General features: G+C 43.4%; 1 protein-coding gene across 1 annotated transcript; it reads right to left on the bottom strand.

The window, feature by feature from the left end:
* Positions 1–10,695: 10,695 nt before the first annotated feature.
* On the bottom strand, positions 10,696–14,405 carry LOC112830148 (14-3-3 protein gamma-like). Its single transcript, XM_025879863.2, has one exon. The coding sequence runs from the start codon at positions 14,210–14,212 to the stop codon at positions 13,469–13,471; it is 744 nt and encodes a 247-aa protein (XP_025735648.1). The 5' UTR covers positions 14,213–14,405; the 3' UTR covers positions 10,696–13,468.
* Positions 14,406–15,443: the final 1,038 nt, after the last annotated feature.

Below are 15,443 nucleotides of genomic sequence, written 5' to 3'. Positions count from 1 at the left end.
GGTTAGACAGCTAGTGTCAGTGCTGTGCTGCTTACTGCAGATAGCTCTGTATGTATGCTGAGGGGCGGAGGAGGGAAGTGGCACCAGCCAGTTCCTTTTTCCCCAGAGAGGGGTCTCCACACATACTGCCTCTCTGGGAAGCACTCTGAGAAGAGCAAATAATCTCCCCGCTCTGTGTCCCAGGCATTTTTCAGATGGCTGTTTCCACACTGTCGGCCTCCGGGTTGTTTGCCTGCCTTCTCTCTAGGAGCAGCACAGTGCCCTCCAGGTTCTATACCACCCAAGCCTGCTGACCTTTAAAACTCCAAGCTTTAGGAAGGCAGGGGCCTGCCCTGGTCTTCTGAGGGAGAGGCTCGCTGCCCTGGGACTGAAGCAAGCTTGACTGAGAAGGGCAGTCCCGCCAGAGCACAGAGGTGTGGGACTTGGTATAAGCAAGTTAGGCAGCCAGTGTCTTGGCTGAGCTGCCTTCCTGCAGGTGGCTCTGTGTGTATGCTGAGGCGCAAGGGAGGGAAATGGTGCCCACTGGCTCCTTTGTCCCAGGGAGGTGTCTCCATGAACTCTGCTTCTCAGGGACAGGCTCCAAGAAGAGTGAATATTCTCCCCACTGTGTGTCCTCAAATTGCTGTTTCCACTCCATGTGCCCCTTGGCTGTTTGCCTGCCTTTTCTCCAGGTAGTGCAGGAGAGAGGGCAGTGCAGAGCAGGGCAGTGCCCTCAGGGCTCTATCCCTGCCAAGCCCTCTGACCTTTAAAACTCCAGGTTTCAAGCCCCGCTGATTGCAAGAAATCACAAAAATCAGCCCCTCTTGTTTTCCTAGTCAATGGCTTTGGGGAAGTATTCCCCAGTGTGCTCCTCTTGCTGACTCACACATACATGCACCTTTCTCAGTGACCGGGGCTCCCTCCCCTCTGTAGCACCCACGATCCACTTCTCCCCCAAACCATGTCTCCACACATCCTACCTTCTTCAGTGTGGTTTCTTCTCTCCCTTTAGTTGTGGAGTTTGTTCTGTCGGTCTTCAGGTTGACTTCTGGGGTATTTACAATGATGTGATAGATACCTAGTTGTGTTCGAGGGATGAGAACCCTAGGGGCCATCCTAGCTAGTACACTAGTACATTTCACTTTAAAAGGTCTGCAGCCAGGGCCTCACATTCACCCCTGGGAGCAGTATAAATAAATTTTGGAAAATAATTTGACTATATGTATCAGGATTCTTAAACCCACTGTTAAGACCCTTCTGTTATCCAAGTTTCTCCCTATAGATGAAGTAACAGAAATGATGGTTCAAACTGTCTGCCTTTCCCTGCTCATGCATGAACTCATCCTTCCATTAGTGTCCCTCAAGTCTTTCCAGGAGTCTTGAGAAATGTTCACTATTTCTCCAAACAAGTCCTATCCCATCAGTGACACTGCTGGTTCTCCTGGCACCATCCTCACCCCCAACAAACCCCCCATCATGGACTCTGTAGGTTTTTCTCTGCTGTACCCAGAACAGCCACTAACAACAGATTTAGTAGGAAGCTCTTAACCTAGAAGAAGTGCTAGTCCTCTACTTCCTCTGCTCTGTGTCATACTTTTTCACCCAGAGCCTCAAGCACTGCTGTTTCTTCCCTCATTCTTCACACTCTTCTTCATGATGACAGCCCTTTCACCTTCCTTTGATAGCTCCTTTTATAGGATCCAGGTGCCATCCCACAGGGCCTGGCAGAGGATAGACACCACACTGTCCTTTCCACTTTCCCACACTAGCCCAAATACTCAAAACTTACCTGCTGTGTTAGTTTCCTATTGCCACTATAACAAAATGACTTCAAATTTAATGGCTTAAAATAACTTAAATTTATTATCTGACATTTCTAGTCATCAAAAGTCTAAAATCAGTCTTATTGGGTTAAAATCAAGGCATCTGCAGACCTTCATTCTTTCATTCCACCCGCCTCCCTCTCCTTAGAAGGCTTGTGATTATATTGGCCCCACCTGGATAATCCAGGCTAATCCCCCATCCAAAATCCTTAAATCAATTGTACCTGCAAAGCCCCTTTTCCTCATGTATCATAGTCATAGTTTTGGGGATTAGGACTTGGCTTTGGCAAGTTTATATTCAGAAGGCACAGAAGGCCTTTACAGCACAACACAGCACAACAAGCATCTTAAACATGCCCTAACTCTAGCTCATCCAGCCCATGCTATTCACCTTTTCTACCCAAGGTTTCATCAATTTCTACTCCTTGAGCCTCTTGAGGCATTGTGCATTTAAAAAAAAAAGTATCAGTAATCTTCTTATAAAATATGGAACACTGTGCCAGCTCATAAGCTTTTTTCTCTAACACATAAATATTTCAATAACTCCACTTATTGGCCCTTTAGTATGTGCTATCCACTGTGCTAAATGCTTTTTATACATTATGATTTAGTCCTCAGAATAATCTTATGATGTGGTCATTATTATCATCAAACCTATGAGACAGATGAGAAAATTTAGACTCGTAGAAGGTAAGTAATTTCTTAAGGTCAATCTAATAAGTGGTAAAAGGAAGATCTGAACATATAGACCACTGAGCACAAAACACGACAAGGTGTTCTCTGAAGGATCTTTCAATCCCATGCAAATATCTTCTGCACCCTGCCCACACATCACAATCTGGTAGTTGGAGAAATAGGCAATGTGTTAACTGGGGCATTCTGGTATTTCTGGCTTCCTTCCAGGGTCAGAGACTCCTACATGCTTGAAAGAAATGTGCTGGTCAGTCCCATGCCCATGCAGAACAGAAGCAGTGCACATGACCAGGAGACTGGGCAACTTTGTGACATCCTCTGTAGATTACTCAGCTTTGTCCATAGCCTCCTTTCCCCCATCATGGACTCCTGCAGAAATGGGACTGGACCTATAGGCCGGTTCTTTTGCCCAAGAACTCCTCTATATAAAAGAAGTGACTGTGTTGCAGAAACATTTGTTGCTAGATCCTATGTATTTTGAGTCTGGGTGTCCTCTCTGTTCTTTCTTTTCCCCAGCAAGTCAGACTTTAATTACTAAATCAGAGTTTACGACTCAATCATATATATATATATGATTGAGATATAGATCTCTTTCCAGACTGGTTCTCATATCATAGGGGTTTGAATCCAGCTTGGAGAGTTTGAGATTCTGCATTCAAATCTCCCCTTGTCCACTTACCAGCTGTGGGACTTGGAAGAGGAGTTAAAGTTACTCAGAGAGCTAAGTAAGGCTCAGTTTTATTATCTTCAATCAGAGGTGATGTTAAGTGGTCAAGGGTCATTACAGGATGAAATGAAATAATGCATGCAAAGACTCAGCAGTCTTCATGACGCACAAGTTCTCAATAAATGTTAAGTATGATTATGGATACATCCCTGTAAAAAAAAGGCCACGTTCCACTAACATCAAAGTGGTGGACATTTTTAATTCACCACATTGCAGAGTACTGTTCTGGAAGATTCTACTTCCAGTGCTAGACAAAAACTTCTCTTGTTTTGTTGGACTTAAATCTGGTCTTTGAAGGGCCAGTTCCTGCTTTATGGAACACTAAATCCTGGTTGCTTCCTGACCCACCTTGAAATGCTCTGTAACAGAGGATGTTAACCCTGTCAGTTACAGTTGACCTGCTTCCCCCCACCTTCGATTCTGTCAGTCACAGAACAATGGTTGTGTGTGCCTATAAAAACCTGGTATTCTTCCCAGGGGTTCTCTCATTGTGAACAGGTCTTTATCAGATGTTTTTAATACCACAAGCAACTGTACTGCCTCCAGGCCACACCCTATCAACTCTTCCCACAGAGTTCTGAGAATGAAGTAGCTAAAGGCCCTCCTGGTTCTGAGCTCAGTATTCTGAGGCACCTCCCTTTCTTTTTCCTCCTAAATCATTATCAGTTAGAATTTGGCCGGGAGAGGAAGATAAGGGTCCAGGGAGTCCTTCAAGTCTTACAAATAATCAGAGTTAATAATCTGAAGATTAACCTTTCTCTCACTTGCTCCATGTGAGTTTTCAAGTTTATTTTCTGAGTTCCTTTCCACCCTGCTTTCTGGAGTAATTTCCCTAGCCATTAACAAATCCATGGTTTTTTTTTTTTAATCATTTATTTTGATATAAATTCAAAAACGGATATGTTCATCCCAGGTATCCAATATCAGTTCAAATCTTAACAATTATAAGGCCACCAACACCAAACCATCTCTGCTCGAGGGATGTGCATCTTGAGTTATGTGCCAGGAATAGGGTCTAGCTGTGGTTGAAATTTCACCCCTTCAGGCACTGTCATCACACCATCTGGGAATACCCATGATTTGGGGACCATCTTTGTTCCATCATGGGATTAAGAGAATTCTACCAATTTATTGCCTATTTGGAAGTTATTAATCTAGTCTTCTGGGGATCCTTCTCAGGAATCTGAGGTCAAGGTGGACTTCCTCTTCCTTTCTGAAAGAAAGAATGGGGAGGAGGCAGGGAGGAAGGAAGGAAGGCCCAACTCCTAGATTACAGTGATTTTAAAATTACGGCTATAAATTCTTTGATGTGCCACCGCCCTAAAAGTAGAACCTAATTTCCCTCCCCTTGAGTGTGGGCTGGTCTTAGTGACTCACTTTTAACAAACAGAATGGAACAAACATGACAGTGTGCAATTTCACCACCGTGGTTTCCATCTTGCTTGCTCTGTTTCTCCCTCTTGAATCACTTGCTCTGGGGAAGCCAGCTGCCACACTGGGAGCTGCTCCATGGAGAGACCCATATGGCAAGGAACTGAGGGAGGCCTTTGGTCAATAGTGAGCAAAGACCTGAGGCCCTTGGTCCAATAGCCACAAGGAACTGAGGCCTGCCAATAGCCATGGGGTGAACCATCTTGGAACTGGATTCCCTAGCTCTTATCAAACACTGAGATGACTGTGGCTCCATCTGAGATCTTGACCGAAATCTCATGAGAAACTCAGAGCCAGAACCACCAGCTCTTTGACTCTCAGAAACTGTGAGATATAAGTATTTGTAGTTTAAGCTGCTATATTTTAGGGTAATTTCTTATACAACGAGAGATGACTAAAACATAACTAGTAATAGTTGCCAGCATACCCAGATAGCACAGAAATTTAATTTGGATTCAAAGGAAGATAATCAGTACATTTTGATCAAGTAATCTCATTTCTAGAAATCCGTTCCAAGAACTATCACCTACATAATTACAAATTTATATGCAAAGTTATTAGGGATTATTACCTTATATAAAAATGTTCAGCAATGAGAATTGTGAAATAAATTATATTCTGTCAACTTAAAGTAATTTTAGGGGTGCCTGGGTGGCTCAGTTTGTTGAGCAGCAACTCTTGATTTCGGCTCAGGTCATGATCTCAGGGTCCTGGGATGGAGCCCCACGTCAGCCTCCACACTCAGCAGGGAAACTGTTTCAGTATTCTCTCTCTCTCTGCCCCCTCCCCCCTTGCTTGCTCTCTCTCTCTAAAATAAATAAATAAACCTAAAAAATAAAAATGAAGATATTCAGTGATTTTAAACAATGTTTAACAATAAGTTTAGAGAGCTTGTAATGCAACATATATAAATTTAAAAAGAATATAAAATTGTATATATATTGTAATTATAACTCTGTAAACATCTATACATTAAAAATCAAGTTCAAAGTGTTACTTTTGCTCCAGCAGTAGAGGTAAAGTCTTCCAGGGGTATAGGTCTCTAGCAACTGCAACTGTAAGTGCCAGCCAGGAATTTCATTTTCATGGGCATGTGTAAGACACCCCTTGTGACTCAAAGAAATACAAAAGGAAAGGGGAATTCATCCAGGACTGGGATTCTTGCATCCCTGGAGACCGACTGATTGCTAGATTCAGACGTTGGTATGAGTTCATTCCTACCCACTTGCTGGTGAGATTAAACAACATTAAAAAATTACAGTGGTGAATGTTACCATTCACCAGTCTTTTATTATGGGCTAGATTCTGGGCTAGGCACATTTATAGTATCTCAATTAATTCCAGCATTAAAAAAATGGTCCCACCTAAGCCAGAACTGAAATGTATACATGGCTGTCAGATGGTGCCACACGATACCTGTTCACTACAGTTTTTATTCTGGTTAAGCTAACCTACATAGTGACAGAAAGAAGCATCTGCTAAATGAATTCAACTAGTGTCTGCAGTGGGGGTTCAGTTACATACACCTGCCTGGGACTGAGGGGTCCTGCCAAGAGCTGACAACTGGGATAGTAGGGCCCCTGAAACAAAATTCAACAGAAGGAAAGAATGAGTCTAGAGTGAAGACCTTGGATTTTCGGACAGTCCCTGAGGAATGTTACCTTATATGGCAAAGACTTCCAGGTATGATTAAATTAGTCTTGAGATGAGAAGATTATCAAGGATTATCCCAGGGGCCCAAATTTCAATCACAAGTGTTCTGATAAGAAGGAGGCAGAGAGAGATTACAAAGGGGGAGGAGAAGACAATATAACCTTGGAGGCAGAGTTTGGAGTGATGCAGCCACAAGCCAAAGAATTCAAGCTGCCACCCAATCCCACAAAATAGGCTCTACTTTTTGATTAAAGGATACAAGTTATTAGGACAAACATTTGGATTGTCAACGACAGAGCTTGGTTACAAAGTCCTCAAGTAAAGCTGTTCCTTCCTTTTAGAATAGAAACACCCCCCCAAAATTAATAAATAACAAACACATAAATACATAAATAAATAAACTTAAAAAAAAGAATGTTAACTTTGTGTATTACACGTTAGCAAACATTTTGTGTATAGTAGTATATTTTGACATAAAGAAGTTTTTTTTTAAGATTTTATTTATTTATTTGACAAAGACAGCGAGAGAGGGAACACAAGCAGGGGGCGGGGGAGAGGGAGAAGCAGGCTTCCCGCTGAGCAGGGAGCCCGATGCGGGGCTCGATCCTAGGACCCTGGGATCATGACCTGAGCCGAAGGCAGACGCTTAATGACTGAGCCACCCAGGCACCCCGACATAAAGAAGTTTTTCATTCCTATGTAAAAAAGAAAAAGAAGAACAATAAACAGAACTCTTTATTAAAAAAAAAAAAAAATTCAAGCTGCCTTCAGAAACTAGAAAAAACAAGAATGGCTTTTCCCCTAGAGCCTCCAGAGGGAGCCTTGTCCTGTGGACACCATGATTTTAGCCCAGAGATACTGACTTCAGATGTCTGGCCTCCAGAAATGTGAGAGAATCAATTTCTGTTGGTTTAAGCCACCGGGTTAGTAATTTATTACAGCTGCCACAGAAAACTGATCCACTGATGTTTTGTTGAAGACTTTTGTGTCTATAGTCATATGGCATACTGGTCTGTAGTTTTCTTATGATATCTTGCCTGGTTTGGGGACCACATTAAGCCACACACCAGAACATGTGCCCATGAAGTTCATATGCTGTTCTGTTGCTAGCCAAAGCCAGTCCTGCCACCTGGAATTAGATCACATTTCCTGTGGTCTACTAAAGGAAAGGTAACAAGTCTTCCCTCTTTCTTCTGCATCAATAGTTTTTCCTTTTCCAACTCCCCCTGTCACCATGCAAAGATGCTATTATTTCCCACCTCTTAATCTAAGAAATAAAAGCCTCTTTTGGCTCTGTTTAACCTTTCCACCACTCTCCCTTTCCTCTTTTGTCCTCAGGCCAAATCTCTTTAGTTGCCTAGACTCACAATCTCCACCTCCCCTCCTCCCATTCCCTCTTTCATCCAATCCAGTCAGGGGTTTGCCACCAAGCCAGTGGGCCTGCTGTCCTTAACATTACTAATGACGCCACATTGCTAAATAGAACAGTCTCTGTTTATATGGCCATCAGAGCATTTGGTACAATTGACCACTTTTTCCTCCTCTGACACTTTTATTCATTTAGACTTCAGGCTTCCACACTGGTTTCCCTTCTCAATTTGGCCATTCTGTCTCTTTTGCTGTCTCCTTTTCATGTCCTGAGCTCCTACATGGTAGAGGTCTTCCAGGCTCAGTCTTTGGACTTCTTTTCCACCAACTTTTCATTTTAACTGATCTCCTCTGGTCCCCCTAGTTCCTTCTCTTTTCTACCTACCATCACCTGCTATATGTCATCTAGTATTACTGCTCTGTATATTTCTGTATGAGGATGACTCCAAAGTTATACTTATCTCCTAGATCTCTCCTGTGAACTTCAGGCCATATACTCAATAGCCCACTTTTATATCTCTTGAATGTCTGATATGTGTTTCATACATGACATGTCAAAACAGAATGCCTAGTTTTGTCCCCTAAACTGGTTCTTTGGTGGTCTTTTGCATCTCAGTTAATAGCAGCTCCCTTCTGCTAAGGATCAGACCAAACATCCTGCTGTCAGCAAATCCTGTTAGTTGTACTTTTGAGATATATTCAGATGTTGAGCACTTTTCATCATCTTCAATGTATTTTTCCAGTGCCAGAAAAGTACCTGATGCACAAATCAATAATGATTTGTTGAAAGAATGAATGAAGTCAATTATGTCATATCCCTGCTCTCTATAACTTCTTTGACAAAGCTTGGCCCATGATACCTTTCTGTGCTGTAATCTGGTCCACTGTTCCTCTCTATTCTCATGGTTTGCCACTAACCAACAAGTATCATATGCCCCAATTATAGTGACCTACTTCAAGTGTCCCAATTTATCATGCTGTTTTATTCCTCTGTGCCTCCCACAATGCTGTTCCCTCAGCCTAGAACATTCTTATACCTTAAAGAGTATTTCTTTCTTTTTTTTTTAAGATTTTATTTATTTATTTGACAGAGAGAGACAGCGAGAAAGGGAACCCGAGCAGGGGGAGTGGGAGAGGGAGAAGCGGGCTTCCCGCCGAGCAGGGAGCCCGATGTGGGGCTCGATCCCAGGACCCTGGGATCATGACCTGAGCCGAAGGCAGACACTTAATGACTGAGCCACACAGGCGCCCCAAGAGTATTTCGAAGTTATCACAGCAAACAGAGATCTTATTCTCACCTAAATACTTCTCTCTGTACTGGCCTACCTCAGCACATGCACTTCTGTCACTACACAAACCACACTCCACAGAGTTTGCCTGTCTTCCCTTCAGAATGCTGAGCTCCGCATCTTGGTCATCTCTGTTTGGTATTCCTAGCATGTACCACAGCACCTGGCTTATGGAATGCAATGAACGGGAACAAGTGAATGAATGAAAGGACTCTTCTGTGCATTGAGTATGTTCATATACAGAAGCATAAAACAAGAGTTAATATGAAAATATATTCTTTCACTATAAATATGAATGAATTATTATTTGGCAGTAACACTTCACACTCATCTCTAAAGGAAGGATGAATCTGAATATTTGCTTTGAGGGTGGTTTATTTTTATTCCTCCAAACTAATCCAAAGACAAGCTAACATTTCTTTTTTCCTGGCACAATCATTCTTTCTCTTTAAAAAAGAAAAAAAAGTTATTGTGATAAGAACACTTAACATGAGGTGTATTGTCTTAAAATTTTAAGTGTGTGATACATTATTGTTGACCATAGGTTCAATGTTGTACAGCGGATCCCTAGAGTTTATTCATCTTGCTTAACTGAAACTTTATGCCCATTGATTACACAGAAGAAAAATACATTAAATAAGTATATTCTGATTTTACTGCAAGAATATTTATCAAAATTCTATGTGCCATATTTGGAACTAGATGAATTATTTTCCACTTTTACTACCATCCTCTCTCTCTCTTCTCTCTCTCTCTCTCCAGACTGAAATCAGCCAGTTCTCAAGTTGAACCAAAATTGTACTGTAACAATACAAAGAATACAAAATGCTTTATTATCACAGGATTGCAACTATAAACAAAAGTATGTGTGGGCAGAGACTGAAAAAGTAATATGAAATGCAACTCACTGACATTTACTGGACACATACTCTGACCCACACATTGTTCTAGATGCGATTACTAAGAAGGAACAGTCCCTCTCCCGGAGCAGTCCACGATCTCACAGCATTTACGCAAATCACTATTGATAAGTAACATTGGTGGCATTTGTTCTGCCCCCAGCTTGAAGGACACCCATGTGCCACTGGAGTCAATCTACCGAGGAGTTGGTGGCCCAATAGGCTTTATGAGTCTCTAGGGAATTACTGCGGAGAGTGGCAACTGTATTATTAGTGGGAACTAAGGTTGTTACTGAGGTAGAAAGGAAAAAAGAGTTTTGGTGTGTAAGAAGCAGTAGATGTCCTCACGTGGTTACCAAAAAAAAAAAAATCAGTGTTGGTGTCTCTGAAGCACAATAACAGCAAACGTTCTATTCAAAGAGCCAGTGGCGGTGGCGGGGGGGAGGGGCACAAACTGACCATTTGGCCGAGAGCTCTGGAATGGTTCTTGGAGCGTATCTCCCTTCTCCAGGCCTGCACTGATATCTGTTTACAGCTGTCCTTTCCCATATCTGTCAGCACAGCACCTACTCCCCGAACCAGTCCAAGCAAGGGTTGGTCCATCAGCTACCTCACAGGCAAAGGGATGTGAAGGGTCCCCAAAAGGGCCAAAACCTGAGAAGCATAAAGGCCTTTCAACCCTCCTTGAAAAGAAACAGCAATGCCACGTCCCATGCCTTCTGGATGTGTTAGTCTCTACCAGACAAGGAGCCTCTCTATTTCTAGATACAGGCTTGTAAAAGTGGCGAAAGACAAAATGTGTGTTAGGTCAGAGACACTTTCCCAAAAATCTATTTTTTTTTCATATCTGTAAGTTTATTTGCTCAATGTATGACAGCTACATAATGACTCACATTCATGATATTCCATCACTGAGGAAAACTGCTAAGAATGGTCCGTGTGTGAAATAATTCATTAGAGAAACACGGAGTTGGAAAAATAATCACTGATTAGACCTTAAAAATAGTTCACTGCATAACATGACAAAAAGCACAAAGGCTCATTCAGAGAACATAGTCATTGTTCTCCTACACTGTAATAGTTATAATTTCACCATGACAAACACCAGACATTAAGATTAAGCTAACACTGGTGTTTTCTTTTGCTTCCCCCCAACCCAAAAAAACAAAATATATAACTGCATGCCACTATAGCAACATCCAAAACAGATCAATTTGTTACGATCACTATTTGGTAGAGCAAACTGTACCCCCAAAAGGAAAAAATTAAATTAAAAAAAAAACTTTAAAAAATTTGAAGACTTAATTTTTTTTGTCATAGGAATACATAACACCTACAGTATAAGTTAATAAATTTCAAGCTACTGTATAGAAATACAACACTAGCATGCACAATATTGTATCAATAGAGTAATGGAGGAGTGATCATTTCATTGGAGAGACAGTATCAGAGGCAAGTGCATTTCTTTAAAAGTAAAGAAAAGAAAAGAAACCATTCAAGCTGCTTAAATATCAAGTCTCCCGTTCCCTCTTCATTTTTAGCCCTCAGGTATAATTGCATCTTGCATTATTCTAAAAAGCAGCCAGAGCCAAAGCTGAAATTTAAAAGAAAAAATAGGTTTTGTAATTCCAGTAAATCATTTCCAAAGGCTACAAGGAAGGACACAACACTGCTCACTGGACATGAAGATAAGTTAAGGAAAGCTCCACCTACCCCCCCCCCCATCATTTCCCATCCATGGCACTGACTTTAGGCCCCAGTGACGGCACAAAAGCTATACAGCCCTCTTCTAGTTCTGCTAGGGTTCAGTTAACTGGGACTTTTGCTCTAGCATATGGAGGGAACCCTCTAAGGAAAGTCACGCTGGGTAAACTGTGCCATGCTACAGGGCATCACCGTTCTGTTCTTCACTGTCACCTGGATCCTGTCAAACATCTTCATTTCCCAACTGTAAGTCCAATTTTGGTAAACAGCAAAAGCAACTGTCAGTGTTTCCTCAATTACTACTCACCTCTCCTTGACTAAATAAACCAAAGGAACAGACAAAACAAGTCTGGCGTCATTACCTAGATCTTGGGAGTTCATACCGTTTCTGATCTTGTAAAAAAGGCTGAACACACACTCAACAGGTCATGTTTTCAGACAGATTTTTCCAAAATGAGAATGAAGGACCTAAGGCTAACTGAGAACAGATTTGTGGAGACAGCAATGTAGTTTCCTTCGATTCCAGAGCGTGCGTCAACTGTACAAGAGAGAAAGGACTCTCCCGCTTCAATGCTTTCGTTAAAAAGAAAAAAAAATATTTAGAAAAAATCTCGGTCAAATATAAGTGATTTATTATCTGACAATGACTTTAGTTCATCTTTCGACAACAACTGCTTGGGGAAGGAGTGTTTTCAGGGAGGAAAAACAGACATGCTTACGAGGCTCCCAAAATTGGACAGAATGCTTATGAATAGAAGAGCTCTTCCTTTGGATTTTTCTACCAGTAAGCTTCTAGCACCTGAATTTCCACACACTGCACCACAAACTTCCTCAAGATGACTGGCCAGCTTCTCCAGCTCAACAGCGTCTCCACCCTCCCAAAAGCCACCAGCAGAAGGTCCAGTGGGGAACACTCAAGTGAAGAGTGATGGCAGCGTGATCCCTGAGGAAGGAGCTGTGGCAGCTTAAAAATCACGAGTTCTCTGAAAATATCAACACAATAAATGACATACAGACCTGAATTTTCTCTATTTTTGTGGTGTTTAACGTTTCTATTAAAGTGATTAATCATTTTTGTGGTGGATTTGAGTTAAGAGGAAAGGACAAAAATCCCACAGCCACCTGCCAAGCACCTATTAACCAAAACCTAAAGTAGCTTTGAATTCTCCTCAGGCAAGTCTCTTGGCCTAGGAGACAGCGAACAGCAAAACCAACCTGGATAAGGCTGACTAAGGACGTAAAGCCAGAATGACTAGCAAAGAAAAATACACAATCAATGGCTTGATGTTACATATGGCTGTAATGTAGAAATACTGTAAACTGCAATTTAGTGTTAATACTGTCAGCTAATCCGAGACTTCAGGAAACTGGCAAGGCCTAAACCGTAAGGATAAACACACCTCATGTGCCAAGTCTGTCAGCTTGGGATTTAAACTAGTCCATGGCTGGTCGAGCACACCCTGGAAAAAAACGCACAGCTACAAGATGAGATAGAAAGTACCCAAAACGTAAGACGAGAGCGTATGTACATACAAATCCTTACTGGAACCACAGAACTTACTGAATGAGGGCCATCCCGTTTCAGTTTTCTTTTCGCCTTAAAACCCTATTCTCTAGCAATAAGTTAGATTAAAGACAGACAGCTCCACCTGCATTCTCTACAGAACAGTCCATACGCCAGTGTGAGGCTGCTATTCCAATACCAGCACAGCTAGCCTGACTTTCCACTAGTGGTATTTTGGCAAAAATGTCAAAAGAGGCAATCAAAGACAGGACAGGTCGTGGGCTTCTCCCTGGGAAGGTCGTCCCTCCCTTTCCCTCCCCCACCCGACCCCCAGCTCACGGGAAGAAATAAAGCCTGCAGTAGCAGCATCAGCGGGCGCTGCCAGTCCACCTGGGGCCTTAATTGTTGCCTTCGCCGCCGCCGTCGTCTTGCTGATCGCTTGTCCAGAGCGTCAGGTTGTCGCGGAGGGGCTGCATGATGAGAGTGGAGTCCTTGTAGGAGTCCTCGTTCAGAGGGTCGAGCTCGGCAATGGCGTCATCGAAGGCGGTCTTGGCCAAGCGGCAGGCTTGCTCTGGGGCGTTCTGGATCTCGTAGTAGAAAACGGAGTAGTTAAGAGCCAGGCCTAATCTAATGGGGTGAGTAGGCTGCATGTGCTCCTTGCTGATCTCATGGGCTTCGCCATAGGCCTTCTCAGAGGACTCCACGACGGTCGCCCTCTTCTCTCCAGTGGCGACTTCAGCCAGGTAGCGGTAATAGTCCCCTTTCATCTTCAGGTAAAACACTTTGCTCTCGTACTGGCTCTCACTGCAATTCTTGATCAGGTAGTTATCCAGCAGGCTCAGCACATCCTGACATACCGCTTCCAGCTCCTTCTCGATTTTTTCATGGTAAGCACGGACCATCTCAATCTTCTTCTCATCGCCATCTGCAGATGTCTTCTGCTCAATGCTACTAACGACCCTCCAGGAAGAACGGCGTGCCCCAGCAACATTCTTGTAGGCCACAGACAGGAGGCTTCTCTCTTCGTTGGACAGTGGCTCATTCAGTTCTGTCACGTTCTTCATGGCCGGGGCCATGTCGTCGTAGCGCTCCGCCTGCTCGGCCAGCCGGGCTTTCTGCACCAGTTGCTCGCGGTCCACCATCTTCGCGGGCTGGGTCGGGCCGGGTGAGGAGACCGGGGCGGCCTGAAGGGCTCGGAGGGCGGCTATGACGCGCCTGGAGCCCGTGTGCCGGAGGGACCGACCCACGAAGCGAGCCGCTGAGGCGACGACGGCGGCGCGGAGGCTGTAGCTCGAGCAGCGACCGCGGGACCAGGCGCGAGGCGGCTGCGGCTGTTGTGCGTGCCGCGGGCGGACCCCAAAAATCTATTAAAAAGAGATTGTGTGTGCATGTGTATACGTGCCTTTGAGCTTCTTGGTGGATCAAGAGGTTTAAATGATACCATCAGGGCTCTTTCTCTCTTCTCCCTGCATGTCTTGGCACAGCTTTTTTTCAGTCTCCCAGCCCATTTCAGAACAGCAAAGCCCCATCCCCCCTCCCTCATCCTGCCCTGAGGAGTCAGATTTATAGTGTTCTTAGTACCCAAAAACTCAGCAAGAGAAAGATCCTTTCTTCCCCAGAGTCTCTGGGAAGGATTCCAATGGGCTCTGCTCGGTCACATGCTTGTCCCTAGACCACAGCTGTGTTCAGGAAGATGAGATACTATACCCACCAACTTGGGCCACACACCCACCTCTGCAATGCAGAGGAGGAACCACTTGGTGCCGATCGATTGGGGAGGCATCAGAAAGCTCCACCAGATAATAGCGGTAACAATTTCTAAAAGGAAGAGATTTATAGCAAATAAAACAAAATAAGAACAACAACAACAACAAAAAACAAGAATAGGTGATTACTACACTGTAAGGGAATAGTCAAGGTTGACTTCCAAGTTTTCGATGCTAGATGTTCAGTAATCTTGATAGAAAAGGTAGATGTAGGAGGAGTTTGAGCCCATATGGAAAGCTGAGTTTTTTTTAATATTGAATGGAACGTGCCTGTAGGATATTTGAATGAGGTAATCTCAGGAACATAGCAGAAAAAGATACAATTATAATTTTAAATATAAGATTGATTCGTGTTAGGGTGCATTTGAGTGTGCAGTGGAAAATCCACTGCATTTCTTAAGTGGAGAAGTTCTTTACCAAAAAATCTATAATCTATGTTGCCTAGTTTAGAAATCTCCGTATAATATCAACCCCCTCCCCCCAGAAGCTGCACTTCTTTCCAGTTATCCCTGAGCCTACTTCGCCTACTGGACCCAGGCGAGACGGCCGCGGACTACAATTCCCGGCGTGCCTCGTTGAGGGGCGGACCGTTGCGGAGGCGGAGCCA

This window comes from Callorhinus ursinus, unplaced genomic scaffold (assembly GCF_003265705.2).
Source record: "Callorhinus ursinus isolate GAN/ISIS: 27379988/994484 unplaced genomic scaffold, GSC_fseal_2.0 scaffold27, whole genome shotgun sequence".
Classification (NCBI taxonomy): Eukaryota; Metazoa; Chordata; class Mammalia; order Carnivora; family Otariidae; genus Callorhinus; species Callorhinus ursinus.
The sequence above is the reverse complement of the archived record's forward strand: the minus strand, read 5'-3'. Positions and strand labels throughout refer to the sequence as shown.